Source organism: Bos taurus, chromosome 9 (genome assembly GCF_002263795.3).
Source record: "Bos taurus isolate L1 Dominette 01449 registration number 42190680 breed Hereford chromosome 9, ARS-UCD2.0, whole genome shotgun sequence".
Classification (NCBI taxonomy): Eukaryota; Metazoa; Chordata; class Mammalia; order Artiodactyla; family Bovidae; genus Bos; species Bos taurus.
The window spans coordinates 25,253,556-25,272,236 of NC_037336.1; the positions used below are offsets into that span (position 1 = coordinate 25,253,556).

Consider the following 18,681-nt stretch of genomic DNA (forward strand, 5'->3'; position numbering starts at 1 on the left):
CTTATGATGAAACACCACCAAGGTAAACCATCTGGCTTTTACAGATGTTTTAATATATGCCAGAAGCGAAATTATAGAGTCTGTCATATTATGAACATTTACTAGGCCAGCCCACAGACCACCTAAGGTTCACTCACAGATTATACTGTAAATACATACCTCAGGACTGCCTAACATACAGGCATTATGCTAGGTGATATTCTTGCTAGTAAAGTGCATGAGGAATATACATAAAACTCAAGCAATCCTGGAAATGATCTTCTCCAACTTATGCAGGAAGTAGTAAGATCCTGATGCCAGAAAATAAAGTTGTTCTTTCTAGAATAAGAGGACGTGTGACCTCTAAAATCGAAATTGGTTGAGAGTGATTAGTTTCTTTTTCACTTTTGGGTACTGACCTTAAAACAAGTGAAAACAATCTCACAACGATGACGAATTAAAGAGGAGAAGGCCTCCACTAGAGGTAATACGAAATCATTTGAATTTTTTTTTTAAATGTAGGGTCATTTTTCTAGAACAAGTGATTAAAATTAACATTGCAACTTTTCCGGATCTAATTTGGACTAATTTTTGTGAAAACCAAAAAACGAGGCAAGGCTAAAATTTCATATTCCAAATTTAGTCAGCTACAAACTTTCAAACTTACTCCCCATACAACCTCAAAAAATTTTAAATAAGACGGTTTACAACAGAAATACTGAAAATAAATCATTCTTGAATACTTTTAGATGTTCCCCAGTGTACCACAAATCACATCCAAAAACCCAAACAAAATAATCACTGAACTGTTTGAGATCTGCTGAAATTCAGAGCTGCAGAACAAGAAAAAGAGGGAGAATGTAGCAGACGGCCTGCTCCCTTTCTGCTTGGGCAGCACCGGTCTTCTGGAGGTCTTAAGGTATGCACATTCAAATTGTGAGTCCATAAAAGCCAGCAGTAACACTAAAATAATAATAACAGCATAAATAAAAATAGGCTCTGGTTAGAGAGAGAGGATTCATTTACTGCCGCCCTGCTGAGGTACTTTGGCCACTGAAAACAGGAAAGCTATTAGTATCCTGAATTAATGGGTATAGTGGTTTCCAAACAAGATATTTTCATGATGGACACAATGTGGACTCAGCAAAGTTTCTACTTCAAGAAAAATATAGCTTCTATTTCAAAGAGCTCTGATTAGACTTAATACCATTAGGGAACCATCAAGGATTTGTGTTGTTGTTACTGCTTTAACTATCAGTTACTTTCTAAACCAAAAATTGTGGGTAGTTAACTTGACCGACAGTCAAGGTTTAGGAATGCAGAAGCAAATCCAAGGTACAGACGAACTTCAAATGTGAACAGGCCTCAAGGAGTTTGGAATCTTTTTAGGTTGTCAGGTCCTAGCCTTTCTCATTATCACCATGATCATTGTTACTACTTATTTGTCTGCGATTTATAAATAGAAGTTCATTTCCATCATCACACCCCCTCTGTATACTACATGATTTTAGAAATCCTCAGTAAGCTTTATTAGTGACAATGACAATGTATAACAATTACAATCAAAAACAAAATAAGTCTACCTAATGATAAATTCTCAACCACTATCAATTGCCTATAACATATCCAGCAGATTATGTTTAAAAACTCAATATGATTAGTTCCCTTTATAAATTAATTACCAAAAATATAACTGTTTAATTTCCATAATACTTGAAAGTACAAATATAAATTAAAGTTCAAAAGACACATACAAAATAGTCTGTAAAACAAAGCTAGCGTTAAAAGAATTGTACTTTGTAGAATTTATTTTATTATATAAAGCTATTTAAAACAGTACATTTTCTGTATTATACATGAAATTCACATCCAGATGTCTTTTCTATCAAATCCTTATTCTTTCCCCTTTGTCAAAAATCTTAAATTTTCATTCCTGGCTGGACTTTTCTTCCTTGGCAATTCTTTTTGTTACCCCACTGAAATATTTCTCACGGAAGGAATTATGACCTTGGTACAGCAGAAAGTGATCACTCAGCAGATGTGAATACTGGTCCCGGTTCTGGTTGGTTGGAAAATACAAAAAATAAAAATGTTTGAGTTACTTCTTTTGTTAGCCTGCAAGCAAAGCAGTTACTTTAAGCAAAATCTCACTCTCTGGTACACAGTTGTTTTTCCTTTATCACATGTGAATTGGAAATATACCACCATCTTATATCTGGGTCATGCCTGTGTATCCAAAGTACTTTCACCTACTTCACCTCACCCGGTCCACCCAACGGTCCTCTGCACAAAGAGGACACATACTCTTACTGGGTGAGAGGGAAAGCAGGGAGAACCATCTCCCGCAGCTTTAGTCTGGACAGCCATCAGCATCTTCCGATTCCTCACTCAGCACAAAGAGAAGCCTTCTTTGACTATAAGAATTATTGAGCGAAGAAGCTTCTATTCCAACAAATTACTATATCTGCATGATACCTTACAGGTCAGTAAAACTGTCTGGGGATACGTCCACGTTTGGTTAATGACGTCAACCACTCCTGGCAACTTTAACCTCAGTAGATGAGATACAGGCTAAACAAGTGGTCTTCACACTCTTGAGACTTCAAAGACAGGTGAGGACTAATGGTCAGACAGATCTTTAGGAAACTAGAAATACCAAACTGGGATAGACTGTCATGTTTCAGATTCGAAAACCGAGGGATAAAAAGACTGACAGAAAACACTGAAACATCAGCTTCTTGGTCAATTTCACTAGTCGCCTCAAAATGTGAAAAAAATCGAATCAGAAATAAAACCTCATATCACATCCCCTTCTGCAAGTTCATATTCTACTGCACAAGGATTAATGTGATTTGGAGAACAGGCATGGAGACACAATTAGAAAATATGAAGCCTAATTTATTACTCTGGTTTCAGTATAAAACAATATCTACAAATATATCTGGAATATCACAATCCTCAAAATATTCTTGTACTTTTCCTCATTCCTGTATGAGATGAATATCTTCATTCTTTCCCTCATATCTAATATTAATAATAGCCCAGGTTTAGCCAAAATAAAGTTATTTTGGCTGATTCATTTATTCGAAACTATTTTGCTCCAGAATGCTTTTTTAAAAATCACACACAAAAGAAACAAATTATTAAACATGCCGAGATTTCCTGATTCATTTTATTAAAAAAAAAAAAGTGGCTACTTAAATTCTATGGCACTAAGAATACTATACTTCCAAATTCTTGCAAGCACATGAAAACATGATGGTGATTACTAACTTCAGGCTATATAAATGTCAAAAGATTAAAAATAAATTTTATCTATCTACAGGTAAAAAAATTAAAGAATACCAAATGAAAGATAGTGTTTATGTGGTATTTATTATGGGCCAAAAAGACAACCCACTCCAGTATTCTTGCCTGGGAAATCCCATGGACAGAGGAGCCTGGTGGGCTACAGACCAAGGAGCAACAAAGAGTCAGACACACACACACACACACCATCCTCAGTGCTTCATAGAAGTGGAATTGTTAGTTGCTTAGTCGCGTCCAACTCTTTGCGACCACATGGACTATAGCCCCCCCAAGCTCCTCTGTCCACTGGATTCTCCAGGCAAGAATACTGGAGTGGGTTACCATGCCCTCCTCCAGGGTATCTTCCCAACCCAGAGATGGAACCTGGGTGCCTTGCATTGCAGGCAGATTCTTTACCATTTGAGCCACCAGGGAAGCTCAAATGCTTCATAAGCACTATCTAATATAAACTCATCAGCTCTAAGAGATAAGCACACTACTATCACATCTAGAGATGAATTATTTAAGAGTACAGGCCCAAGATAATACAGCTAGTAAGTGACACAGCTAGGATTTGAACACAGGTCTATCAGACCCAGGGATTACACTCTTTAAATGTAACATGATGAGGCTTTTTTTTTTTTTTTGGTCCCCCAAAGAGCTAACTCTTTCCTCAACTCGAGAAGCAGAAGTATATCTGGGAACAAAGCATGTGATGAACAAAGGCCTCCCAGAAAGGAAGAGAACTGGATCAGAAATGCTATTAACTTAGTTCTAGTAACTAAAAGAATTACTTCAATGACACAAAATCTTCCTACTAGGAGATGTAAGGAGCCACAGATGCCCTAACCCTAGGAGGACAGTTGACTTGAAGGGAGGACTCAAGGTCCACATCTCAGAACCAGACATGGGAGAGCAGCAGTACAGAACAACGGTCCAGCATTCAGCCTCTGCACATGCCAACTCTAATCAAACGTCTGACCGAGGAGTCATCAGAAAGGACGGGACACGCCTTCATCTATTCCTCCAGGTATTCTGCATTCTGTCAATATATCAAATAAGATCATTAGGAAACTTGTCTACTTGCTGAACTGCATGAGTTTAATCCTGGCAGAAATACCTTTGCTGCTACTGCTGCTAAGTGGCTTCAGTCGTGTCCGACTCTGTGCGACCCCATAGAGGGCAGCCGACCAGGCTCCCCTGTCCCTGGGATTCTCCAGGCAAGAACACTGGAGTGGGTTGCCATTTCCTTCTCCAATGCATGAAAGTGAAAAGTGAAAGTGAAGTCACTCAGTCGCGTCCGACTCTTCGAGACCCCATGGACTGCGGCCCACCAGGCTCCCCCATCCATAGGATTTTCCAGGCAAGAGTACTAGAGTGGGGTGCCATTGTCTTCTCCAGAAATACCTTTACTTAGTTATAAATAGAGCTATATCCAGAAGTGACATCTCTCCTGCTATTACGTCTCACAGCTCTTTGTATCATTCTCCACCTAGTCATCAAAATCAGAAAGTGATTTTGGGTCAAAGTGCTCTCTCTTTCTTTCTCACTTTAAATCAGTCCTGTAATATTAGGTCGGAGAAGGCAATGGCACCCCACTCCAGTACTCTTGCCTGGAAAATCCCATGGGTGGAGGAGCCTGGTAGGCTGCAGTTCATGGGGTCGCTAGGAGTGGGACACGACTGAACGACTTCACTTTCACTTTTCACTTTCATGCACTGGAGAAGGAACTGGCAACCCACTCCAGTGTTCTTGCCTGGAGAATCCCAGGGACGGGGGAGCCTAGTGGGCTGCCGTCTATGGGGTCGCACAGAGTCGGACACGACTGAAGTGACTTAGTGTAGTGTGTGTGTAATCTTAGGTTCTACATCCTAAATATTTCACATCCACCCCTCCTCTTCATTTATAATTCCAGTACTATAGTTAAAGCCTTCCTCATCTCTCCCTGCTTTTTTCCTGAACAGCCAGTTGCTCTGCCTTTGCGGCTCCCTCTCTAGTCTATTTTCTACAGTGGGATCAAATACAACTTACTAAAGTGCAAATCTACTACACCAGCATTCTGGTTGAATCCAAACAAGTCCAAACTCTCCCCAGTGCTGAGGCTTTTCTCTTAACGTTTGGGAGTGACATACAATTTCACATCAGTTTGCTGAACGTCCTCTCACTTTCCCCTTCTGAACAAGAGGGATCAGAACACTATCAGGCAGTGAGATCCTTCGGTTCTGCTTTCTGTCCTTTCTTCTCCCTGTGACTCCTCTAAGCCACGCAAATCACCCCTATACCAAAATGCACTGCAGACTAGTTTAGCGAATGTTCCAGGGCTACAGGGGCATGACAGGACAGAAATGTGTGATGTGAGTGTGCAAGCTTAAAAGGCAGAGGTGTGGTAAGACAGCTGAAGACCAGGAAGGGCCAGGAACTGACTGGGGCTCAGTTGCTCCTGCACGTAACCTACCTCAACTGCCAACTATGCAGCTCATGAGGGGAAGCAGGAGAGAGTCAGAGCACAATGGAAGACAGGTGTCCTCAGAAGACAGACTGAGAGCTTAACAAGATAGCGTGCCTTTGATTTCAAGGATATACACAGGACAAACTGATGATAAATAAAGACAAGACTACAAAGACCAGAGGCAGAGACTAGGAATGAACAACAGAAGCCTGGAAAACTCAAAGTGATGATTATAACCTATACCAATGAATGATTACCAAGAAAACATGTACTAGCTATGGCATTCTTTATCTGACTAGTTTAGACCTCAAGATTTACTCAAAATACAGTAAAAGCAAACTAAGCCTCTTAACAGATCATATGCTCAGTGCTACAGAGATGCAGTGACAGAGAAATACATGCTACTGGAAAAGTGGGGAAAGACTATTATTAGAAATGCAACCTCTTCGGGGGTGGGGGGGGTATGGTGGTGGTGAAGTGAAAGTCACTCAGTCATGTCCAACTCTGTGACCCCATGTAATAATAGTTCATGGAATTGTCCAGGCCAGAATACTGGAGTGGGTAGCCGTTCCCTTCTCCAGGGGATCTCCTCAACCCAGGGATTGAACCCAGGTCTCCCACATTGCAGGCGGATTCTTTACCAGCTGAGCCACCAGGGAAGCCTTGGGTGGAGAGGGGATCCTATTCATCTCCCAGGGAGTAGAGAAGAATTAATGTGAGTCCTATACTGGAACGCCTCCTTATGCAATGATTGATTGCCCCCTGACTGCAAAATCAGACATTCATAACAAAAACTCCTGGAGAACCCCAAAGCTCCAAATCCCTTGTTCAGCCAGGGATCTGGCAAGCGCTGTTCTATTACTAACAGCATAAGTCTGCTTCAGGGCAAGCCAGACACTCCAGGACTTTGACTACCATTTTCATCTAAGTAGAAAAGACATGGTTCACAAAATGTTTCACATAATAGGTTCAGTACGTTTATGGTCCACATAGATATATGTAAATATCACACCTATGAACAGTACACTCTGGTCCGTTATGAAAAATACCATTTGCAGCATTCAGAACTTCTGTTACCTTGACGCTGAATAAAATAGCAAAGTCAATGTTTTTTTTCTTATTTCTCTCTTTCAACCTATCTTTAGTTCAGTTTACCAGGGATCACACTTGAGATGATGATATTCAACTCCACATATTTTTCATCACCTTTTGATAACTCTTCTCTATTCACATTCCCTGCCCATCTCAACCAAGAATATCTGCAGGTTTTTTTTTTTCAACTCAGTATCTCAAAGGCCAAGGGTTTACTTAAAAGGGAGAAGAGGATCCTCAAGCAACACGACCCTTGAAGTCCCTCACTAACTCCAGCTTGCCCCGGTGTTTGATTTCTGGTTTCTCTGACACTTCCCAATCTGTCTATCACTATCAGTCATGATATCATCTATGTATCATAAAACCTGAGTTCTGCCAGTTTTTAGTAAGCAAGATATACTGCATGGAAAATAAACATACACAAACAATTAGGAAATGCCAATAAAAAAAACTATGGCAATGAAAGATTACAGACCACCTTACCTAAATATGATGACTACTGGTTAAATTTTGGCACATGTCAGTACTTGAGGAAACAGGAATAAAATATTAAGATTGTTGATTATACTGTCTACTGTTTATCATTTTTATAACCAGAAATCAAGAATTTCTGAAGGAAAATTCTGGTTACATAATGGGAATACACAGTTTTCAGATCTATTGCTTAACTTTGTAAGACAAATAGCAATTATGACAAGAAACATATAAACTCTGATTTAAGAAAGCAATTGATATACATTTATAGCTATGTGTTTGACAGAAGTGAATTATTTAATTTTCTGCATCTTTTCACAGCAGATTATTATCTAAATTTTCCACAAACGGAGACTTCAAAAGTTTAAATAATCTGACACAAGTCACATAGCTATCAAGTAATGCCAGAATTGTAGACTAGATCAGGCTTTAAAGCGCATACTTTTTCTGTCACACATTTTTTTAACAGACATTACATCAAAACAGTGGTTAAAGAGTTAACTTCCTGCATGGTAGATTAGTGGGTTGTTCAAAATGGAGTGTGACATTTTGAGGCTGTTTTTCACTGAACAGCAACATTATGGTAGTACATATTTCGTCTCTAAACTTTTAGACAGAACCCCTTTAACCACTGTCCCACGCAGCCAATTTCCGGTCCTATCACTACTAATTCTAAACATAAACTTCTGGAGGAATTTTAACACAATTGCCAAGGGAAAAAAAAAAATCAAAGGAAGCTTTACAATTGGCCATGTACTTTTTAATGTGTACAGTGCCCCCTGCTGGCTGACGCAGATAAATTCTTACAGTATTTCCTGATGTGGGTAAAGCGCATCTGAAGCCCAGCTGACCACGATGCATCGGACAGTCAGGAGCACTCCACTTCCCTCTCTGTCTGAATCCTGGTTGCTGTAAACATCTAGAGCCACAGAACATCAACAGGACAGCCGTTTTCCTTCAGAGAGCACTGGCATGTATTCACATCATTTCATCCTTAGAAGAATGAGGTGGAAATATACCAATACGTATTTACCTTAGTGATTCTAAAGTGTTTTATCATTGTCATTTATGTCCAATCTAGAACTGCAAATTATTCTCTACAAAAATAAAGAAAAAGTACATAAACCACGCCTTATTCAAGTTAACCTTTATTTTTACAACTAATTCTACATCAAAAGTTGTTTAGTTGCTCAGTTGTGTCCGACTCCTTGGCAACCCCATGGACTTCAGCCTGCCGGACTCCTCTGTCCATGAGATCTCCCAGGCAAGAATACTGGAGTGGGTTGCCATTTCCTCCTCCAGGGGATCTTCCCTACCCAGAGATCGAACCTGCATCTTCTGCATTGGCAGGCAGATTCTTTACCACTGAACCATCTGGGAAAAAAGTACAGCATCAAAAAGAAAAAAAGAGACTTTAAAAGGGAAGTACTTTGGCTGCTCCTCAAGAAAAAAAACAAACTATGTTTTATAGTAACATCTGAAGCTGCAACTTTAAATGGAACTAATGACACTCTGGATTAATCTGGGAGAATACATATTTGCAAGAGTGTCCTCAAACTGAATGTCATAAAACCGCTCACTTTTAAGAAAATAAAGCTGAGAACTGCACTTACATAAAACTATCCTTCTAACTACTGTCTTCTCCCAGAGATCTGCCATTCTTTGTTATTTCTGCCTTAATTAGAAGGAAGGTGTTCTGATTTCCACAGTATAGTGATCCACCTGTTTTTTTGTTTGCTTCTCATAACAAATAAGGCCTAGATATCATAGGATTAAACTATTTCTAAATCACTGACTTTTCAGGAGTAACATCAGGGTAATGACAAAATTCAGTGTATTACTCTTCCTTCAAATGGATGATTTAAATACATTTAACTGCTTTTATTCTAGAAGGGCCCCAAACAATCACCGAACAGTTACTATTTATTTCATAAGTATTTACTGAGTAGTGAGCAAAACAGTCAAACTCCATTAATTCAGAGTTACAGACATTAAACAATATACACCCTAACATACACTTACAAACTGTGATGAAATACTAGGAAGAAAAGGGTACCATAAAAATATAAGGAGATACCTAGTTAGATGGGAGAGAAGAAAATGAATAAGAAAGGCTTCCCAAAGGAAGTGACATTTACCTGAGACCTAAAGGATGAATCAAATTTACTTGTAAAAAGAGACAGGAAGAAAGCATTCTAGGAACACAATGAGGGAGGAAACACAATGTGAAAAGATTCAGATTAGAAACAGCTAAGTACATTCTGGGGAGTGAAAGCGGGCCAGTGTGGCTCAGGCTTGAAGAATGAACGGAAAGGTGGCTCAAAATCAAATTGGAGAGACCGGCTAGAAGTAGTTCAGGCTGGCCCTGAAGGTTATGTGACGGATTCTGAATTTTGGTCTAAATTTCATAGCAAGTTTTGATGAATTTTAAACAGGGGAGTTTGATTATCTACTTCCACCCTATGTGATGGGAGGAGAAGCTGCAGAAGCAGGGAAACCAGGGGGAAGCCTCCTGCAGTAGCCCAGGGGAGCAGCGCTGCGCCCTGTCCTTTGGGATGGAGGGGCAAGGGTAACAACACCTGCAACCTACTCAGCCCAGATTTCCAAGTCAGCCTTCAACCTGTCTCCCTTCCCAATCATTCAATCAGTCTTCAGGTCCTGCTGCATATACCTACCCGGAAACTCTCAATATCACTGTCTCTCCCTATATATATCACAATCTCTATATTCTTTTTTTTTTTTTTTAAGCATTCTTTTTTTTAATTTTATTTTTAAACTTTACATAATTGTATTAGTTTTGCCAAATATCAAAATGAATCCACCACAGGTATACATGTGTTCCCCATCCTGAACCCTCCTCCCTCCTCCCTCCCCATACCATCCCTCTGGGTCATCCCAGTGCACTAGCCCCAAGCATCCAGTATCGTGCATCGAACCTGGACTGGCAACTCGTTTCTTACATGATATTTTACATGTTTCAATGTCATTCTCCCAAATCTTCCCACCCTCTCCCTCTCCCACAGAGTCCATAAGACTGTTCTATACATCAGTGTCTCTTTTGCTGTCTCGTACACTGGGTTATTGTTACCATCTTTCTAAATTCCATATATATGCGTTAGTATACTGTATTGATGTTTTTCCTTCTGGCTTACTTCACTCTGTATAATAGGCTCCAGTTTCATCCACCTCATTAGAATTGATTCAAATGATTTTCTTTTTAATGGCTGAGTAATACTCCATTGTGTATATGTACCATAGCTTTCTTATCCATTCATCTGCTGATGGACATCTAGGTTGCTTCCATGTCCTGGCTATTATAAACAGTGCTGCGATGAACAGTGGGGTACACGTGTCTCTTTCCCTTCTGGTTTCCTCAGTGTGTATGCCCAGCAGTGGGATTGCTGGATCAGGGCCAAAGAACTAAATAGACATTTCTCCAAAGAAGACATACAGATGGCTAACAAACACATGAAAAGATGCTCAACATCACTCATTATCAGAGAAATGCAAATCAAAACCACTATGAGGTACCATTTCACACCAGTCAGAATGGCTGCAATCCAAAAGTCTACAAATAATAAATGCTGGAGAGGGTGTGGAGAAAAGGGAACCCTCTTACACTGTTGGTGGAAATGCAAACTAGGTCAGCCACTATGGAGAACAGTGTGGAGATTCCTTAAAAAACTGGAAATATATCACAATCTCTATATTCTATCTTTCTTAGTTGACAGCCTCATTGTCTTCACAAGATCATGCCAGAAGCCTCCAGGCTGGTGTCACAGACATCTTTCCACAACAAAAACTTGCCTGCATATTAAAGTCTGGGTGACCTTCCTAAACAAGAACCTCTGTTACTCTCCTAACTCACATCCCTCAGGATTCACCATCGCCAATAGGATAAACTTGAAACTCTTTATTGGTAAAGACCTTCAACACTAGGCAGGCCTCTGGTTTTCCACTTTATCTCCAACCACCTCTCCCCAAATACTTTCAGTCACGCTTCAATGTCTATAATTCCCTGAATGCACCCTCTGTAGCTTTGCTGAGAATGCTGGCCTCTTGACTCTAACACCATCTCCTCAGGGAGGTGCCCACTGGTGTTCACAGAGCAACTTGCACAGATCACTACAGAACCAAACTTTCTCTCACACCAAGTTCTCTAAGGGTAAGGACGATGTTTCATTAGTCTTGTTCTATCTCAGCAGATGACAGAAGTGGTTCTATAAACACATGCTGAGTGATGAAAGCCATGGCTTTCCCCTCAGGGAGCACGCAATCAAGTCAGAAAAAGAAAACACAACAAAACTATCTGAATGTAAAAATCAGTAAAAGACAGCTTTCTTTCTCATTTTGCATAGTACTTTTTCCATTCGCTCTCAACAAAAACTTATATCCTTCTTTATAGAGAAAAAAGAGGAGTCAGGAGGTATGAATTTCCTCAACCTCCTTGCCTGCAGCCCACCCTCTACTACAAACTGGATCCCCTTGCTTAATTCTACAGTCTCATCTCTCACACCACTCCCTACTCACATTCTAACTGAAGCCAAAATTCTCTCACAGCATCCCTTTTCTGCCAAAGAGTGACTTTTAAAGAATCCCCCAATAATATACCTAAGGATAATCATCAATTTATAATTAATTTACTGTTTAAAAACAAGAGCTTTCCCCTAGAAAGGTATCACTTTGGGGATGAAGTTGAAAACCATTTAGAAGAAAACCAAATGCCTTCTATTTTAATTATAGGTCAGGTTTAAGTTGTCCTTTTACTTAACTGACAATTCCTGATAATGAGATAATGATTTTTTCTACCTCACTAGTATTAACCTTAAGTCATTTATATTCTCAAAGTGGCAGCAGTTTATATAACACAGCAGTCTCACTGCAAACACTTGATACAAATGGCTTATGAAACTTATTCTTTGATAAGTGGAAACCAATGATGCTGTCATCATAATAAAAGCCAAACTGGTGATGCTCACCTAATTTTGTCAAGACCAACTTCTGGATTCAGGCAACAGATTAAAGGTATAATATACATTCTTTAATAAGGTGAGAGGAAGAAGGCAAAGAGATGGAAGAGAAAAGAGTCAATAGATTTTCCTTCTTATAATGAGCAGAGAGTGAAATGAAAAGTAAATGATAGTGCTGAATATAATGGACCTCAGTTCAGCTTCAGGGTAATTACCCATGTCCGGCTTTTGTTTAAAAATCCTTGCTCCCCTTATCAAAGCTTCCCACTGTTCTACATCTGGTACTGGACAGTAGCTATAGAAACCACTTGTGCTAAAGTTATACAACTATAAACAGCACTAGGCCATTTCCAAACCAAGGACAAGCAGGTCAAAAGTCTGGCATCCAATACTATTAAGGGAAACTTCTAGCATTACTCTTAATGGGAACAAGGTAAGGGTTGGAAATCTTCCTCCCTAAATTAGGTGTTCACATATAATCGATACTTGTAAAAAAAAAATTACTCTGTACGGCATTAAGTTACCTAAAATCTGGTAAAATATTTTAATATATTAAAAAACTCTTTATAGCTAGAGTTCTGAAAATGAGTGACATTCAGTGACTGAACTTTGACATCTGGCACTCAACACATAACTTCTAACTGTAAAAAAACACCAAAAAACCCATCATGGATATCTGTGCTATCATGATGATACAGAACTATGAGTATATTCTATATGCTCACCACTAAAACCTGTAACTTCATAAAATTCAAAACTTAACCCCAAACATTAAAATACAGGCCAAAGCACAGGATAAAAATCTAATGACAACTTATTAGTTACTCTATCTGATAGTTAATTACAGTTAAGAAGAATCTTACTTATTTTAAGCAGCAAAGGATGAGTCACAGACCAAAGCATGCACAGACATGCACATACAAACTGTTTTAATGTGGAGACACTCATCTCCTAGGTGACTTTTTAAAACCATCACAACCCATTAAAAGGAAAATTAATAAAAATACATGTGCATTTATATATATAAAGATCAAAAACAAAGAATTATTTTGCTTAGCAATGAACTGGATAGCGATAATATTACAAAAGAAAGCAAGGAAATGATTACCGTTAGAGTCAGATTAGTGCTTATACCTGTGGGAGGAGGTGTTTATGACCAAAAAGAGCCACAAAAGTGGGGTGCTCCAATACTCCATAATTTTGACCTTGGTGGTCGCTACAGAAATGTTTACTTTATAATTATTCATTAAACTGTACCCTTAGGATTTGGGCAAAAAAATACATATTAAATTTCAGGGTTAGGTTCTTGGTGGGTCATACGGTGAGAAGACAAGTTTGTGTCTGAATTTGAAAAATACTAAAAAGACAATTCTAAATTAAATAACCATACGATAAACAAAAATACAAAAAACAGAAAATGTGTCATTTGAGAATTATAATAAATTAAATAACCATATGATAAATAAAAATACAAAAAATAGAAAATGTGTCATTTGAGAATTATAAAAAAAAAGCTCCAGAGGATTATGCTGACTCTGAACATACACTTCTCATTTCCCTAAACCATTCATGCCTTGGACTCCCAGATCACACTTTATATTTTGCAAATGACCTCTGCCTAAGATTCTGTAAGAGCAATACATTAAAGACTGTTTTACTGTCATGGTTTGAAAATATGAACATTAGAGCTGGAACATTAAGACGAATGCTCCCTCTGCCATCAGAGAACTGCTTTTTCCTGCAAATAAGAGAATTATATCCAAGTAGCATCGTTAAGTAGAAAGACCCAGATATCTTAAATGATTCCTTCTTGGAGGTAGTAAGGGACAGAGTTTTGTTTTTACCTGGTTTACCAGAAACAGTAATTTCAAAATATTGTGATAGGATTAATTTAACAGAAAATCCAGTCTGGCAAAGTCATTTGTTTGCAGAAATATAAAAGAAAAAGTCAAATGATGACTCTCTAAAATTTAAATTCAAGGGAAACTACCATTAATAGCAAAAGTAATTCACTTTGTAAGTAGATGTCATGATCCTTAAAGCTGAATTAATACAATATGATATATAGCATCATCAGGCTTCTATGTGTGGTTATAAGCCTTTTGTAAACACCTCAAGTTGAACTATAATTTAAAACTAATACAAATAGCTTCCTTTTGATTTCTAATGCAAAATAATTTGGAAGATTCTCTCTCCACCTCTGTTCCTTGACCTCTCTGTCTCTCTCTCTCTCTCACACACACACACACACACACACATTTTGATGCTAATGAATACTGTATTGTACTAAGACTCAGACTGAGTTCATATTCCACCATCACATTCTTAGCGTCATTTTGTCTTATTTTTGTCACTGATAAACGAAGTAGCATCTATTTCCCACTAGGCTTAAGATCGAAATACTTCATACCTAATTTTTAATCTTTCCTCTCTGATCGAAAGGAAAATACCCAATCACCCTGGCAAGGGATAGGCAAAAAACAAAGTATTTCAGAAACAGGAAGAGACAACCTTTAATTCAAATGGCTGCCTAAGGAAAAACAGCTAACAACACTGATCCTGGGAGAGGGTAATGCATCATGGAAACAGGTGCAGGCATGAAGTCAGCAGAACGCCAGAGTTTATGATTAGCGACACTACTGTCATTCTAATATGCCAACTACTTATACAGTCAAACTTCTTCCACTTCAAGCCATCCGTAAGTCACCTTCTCAAACAAGTGACCTCAGTTTCTCCTCTCTCTCCTCCTCATTTAAAACACTGTTGTTGTTAGTGGTATGTTAATGGCTCTTTTCTCCCTCCACAGCTTTAACATCTTTCAGTCCTTGAGTCAAGTCTTTCGGTTTTGGCCACCTTCCATTATGATTAATGAAGCATTCATAGGCTTCATGTTACGGGACTCTTTCATTTGGTCCAAAATAAAAAATTACATTAACTTTCATCACCTGCCACTATGACCTCCCAATATTCTCTTTTAAGTCATGTGAACTATACTGCCTAGCTACTAAAAAAAAAAAAAAAAATGACAACTGACTCACACTATAACTTTAGTCTAAATTAATGTCTGTGATATCTAAGATTAATTTACCCATACTTCAGTGCTTTTCAAATCACCAGCAGGATAAGGCAGGATGTCAAGTAAATAAGCCACAAATAACTAGGGCATGTGTGTTAGTTGCTTAGTCGTGTCCAACTCTTTACAACCCCATAGACTGTAGCCCACCAGGCCCCTCTGTCCATGGGATTCTCCAGGCAAGAACACTGGAGTGGGTTGCCATTTCCTTCTCGAAAAGGAACTATAGAAAGAAAGAAAATGAAGTCGCTCAGTTGTGTCTGACTCTTTGCGACCCCATGGACCATAGCCTACCAGGCTCCTCCATCCATGGAATTTTCCAGGCAGGAATACTGGAGTAGGTTGCCATTTCCTGCTCCAAAATAGGGTATATGAGGCCTATTTAGTGTGATGGCAATTTAAGATAATTTTCTTATATTTAACTAAGTACTTCTATAGCATGTAAAAGTTGTATGAATGTTTAAAAAAAAATTTCAAGGAGATCTTGAAAATGGCTGCCTTGGGTACACATTCGCCTGTCCAAGTACACTGGTATAGAACACAGAGTATTATTTTGGGTAATTTTCACTAAAGAGAAACTACCGCACTCGTAGTCTTCTGGATAACTCTAGCTGCTGCTGCTGCTAAGTCGCTTCAGTCGTGTCCGACTCTGTGCGACCCATAGACGGCAGCCCACCAGGCTCCACCGCCCCTGGGATTCTCCAGGCAAGAACACTGGAGTGGGTTGCCATTTCCTTCTTCAATGAATGAAAGTGAAAAGTGAAAGTGAAGTCGCTCAGTCATGTCCCACTCTTCAAGACCCCATGGACTGCAGCCTACCAGGCTCCTCCATCCATGGGATTTTCCAGGCAAGAGTACTGGAGTGGGTTGCCCTGGCCTTCTCCAGGATAACTCAAGAGATCAGCATTTTTCTCCTATGAATTTTATATGAGAAAAATGTTTTATACAAGTAACCACTGTGACCACAACTACATATGGCAGCACTGACTACACGTTGTATCAGCAGGAAAAATAAGATGTAGTACAACAAATCACATTCTACCACAGCCACATGAGGCATGAGAAAAGAAACTTGTAACATGCCACTCAAGAATGTCTGCCTTTTAATCTTGGCATATTCTAAAGGCAGGATTGTGTTTTGGTAAAGAGGCAACATGATGCTGAAAAAAGGATATAGAATTTCAGGTGCAAAGGAGGAGTTTTGGTCTCAAACTGGGTACTTCCTACTTAAGCGGACTGGGCTAGGGCCTTGGGCACTTCCTCATCTCTAACCATATGCAACAATAAGAAGGTCAAATTGATGTGAAACTGCTGCAAAAAATAAAGCCTTATAAAAGGGCTATTTGTCATTCATTTAGCTTTCAGATTATAGCAACAGGGAATAATGACAAAAACTGGCTTTTCTTAGCATGCATTTTCATATTTTAACACAGTCAGCAAGAATTTTCTTCCTTACTACCAATGTTCAGTAAGTCTAAAAAACCATACAATACAGATACAAAATTTTATGACTTATCTATACTCTTTAGATATTTTTTACATTTATAACTTATGTTTACATTTTAAATGGGGGGAGAGGGAGAACACTTTATAACAACATATCAGCTGGGCCAAGAGTTATACTGAAGTTAATCCTAACAAGTGACAAATCAAAAATGAAGAGACACAGTATACAAAAGTGTAAAAATCTAAAATTAATAGTCTTCCACTGCCAAAGTCAACAACACTGAACAAGGTCAAGAATAATTCGTTAGATGTACATGAGAACTGTTTGACAATTTTATGTCATCACTTTCATTATAAAGGACTGGGATCTTGCTGCAATTATATACACTCCTCTCCATACAAACAGAAGGTAGAAATGAAGCAATTAATTAAAAGCCAAACATGACTAATTCAACATGACAAAATAATTTCAGTTATAATAAACTCCATGCAAATTAAAACTCACTGATTAAATTTGATCTTATAAAGGGAAGGCCATTTCAAAAAATTACTCGAGCAACAGGATTTCCTTACTTTATAAATTAATTTAAAAGGACAAAAGTAAAATATTAAATATTAAAAATATCTCAGAAGACTGCCTTTATTTTTAGATAGCAGAAATATTCTCAGAAGCATCTTTAGATCATCCTCTATTTCCTCTTCTGTGTATCAAATTTGCTTGGGGAAATATAAATCTATCCAAAAAATACCAGACTTTCTTAAACAAATTAAACTCGGAGGAAAGCAAACGTGAAATGGTCCACAATGGGTCTTAATTCTGTCATTAAAACAGAAATGACTGGCTTATCATGTAGCTCCATTAATTCTTAAGCCTTTTCTCTAGACTGTTCTTCCAGTTCTTTAGAATCACTGCTTCAAGTCTTCATAACTGTCATACGGTGTACTTTTTACAGAGGCCACGAAGTAACAATTGCTGATGTCATTCACTGTACTTTCTAATATCAAGACTTAAAACTGAAAAATCTATTGGTAATGTTAATTTTTCAAACATATTAAAATAAGCATTAAATAAACAACCTAACTTTATACCTCAACAAACTAGAAAAAGAGGACCAAAGCCCAGAGTAGAAGGAAATACAGGTCAGAGCAGAAATAAATGAAATAGAGACTAAAAGGATAATAGAAAAGATAAATGACATTAAGAGCCGGTTCCTTGAAAAGATAAAAACTGGTAAGCCTTTAGCCAGACTCATTAAAAATAAAAAAGGCTCAAATAAGTAAAATCAGAATTGAAAGAAGAGACTTGAAACTGACACCACAGGGGAAAAAGAAAGGACAAGAGACCACTGTTAACATTTACATGCCAACAAATTTACAATCTAGAAGAAATAGGATAAATTCTTAGAAAGACTTCTAAAGAATTCTAACAAATTCCTAGAAATTCCTTCTAAGACTGAGTCATGAGGACAAACAAAATCTGAACAGACCAATTACTAATAGAGACTGAAAAAGTGACAGTCAAAGTGTTAGTCGCTCAGTCATGTCTGACTCTGCAACCCCATAAACTGCAGCCCACCAGGCTCCTCTGTCTATGGAATTCTCCTGGCAAGAATGTTGGACTGGGGAGCCATTCCCTGGGCTTCCCTGGTGACTCAGACAGTAAAGAATCCACCTCCAATGTGGGAGACCTGGGTTCGATCACTGGGTTGGGAAGTTCCCCTGGAGGAAGGCATGGCAAACCACTCCAATATTCTTGCCTGGAGAATCCCCATGGACAGAGAAGCCTGGCGGGCTACAGTCCATGGGGTCGCAAAGAGTCAGATACAACTGAGCAACTAAGCATAGCACAGCACAGCCATCCCCTTCTCCAGGGGATCTTCCTTACTCAGGGATCAAACCCTGGTCTTCTG

The 18,681-nt window shown here is 38.6% G+C and overlaps 1 protein-coding gene across 6 annotated transcripts in view; it reads right to left on the reverse strand.

The window, feature by feature from the left end:
- Window positions 1-1,484: 1,484 nt before the first annotated feature.
- TRMT11 (tRNA methyltransferase 11 homolog) overlaps window positions 1,485-18,681 on the reverse strand; it is a 62,294-nt gene continuing 45,097 nt past the window's right edge. For 3 of the 6 annotated variants that reach the window (XM_024996554.2, XM_059889648.1, XM_024996553.2), the window contains one exon: window positions 1,485-2,038. In XM_024996554.2, coding sequence (XP_024852322.1) covers window positions 1,907-2,038 — 132 coding nt within the window. In that variant the 3' untranslated portion in view covers window positions 1,485-1,906. Of the gene's footprint in view, window positions 2,039-8,089; window positions 8,276-18,681 lie in introns of those variants that run through there. The other 3 variants (XR_808669.4, NM_001080273.2, XM_010808391.4) reach the window with 3 other exon arrangements.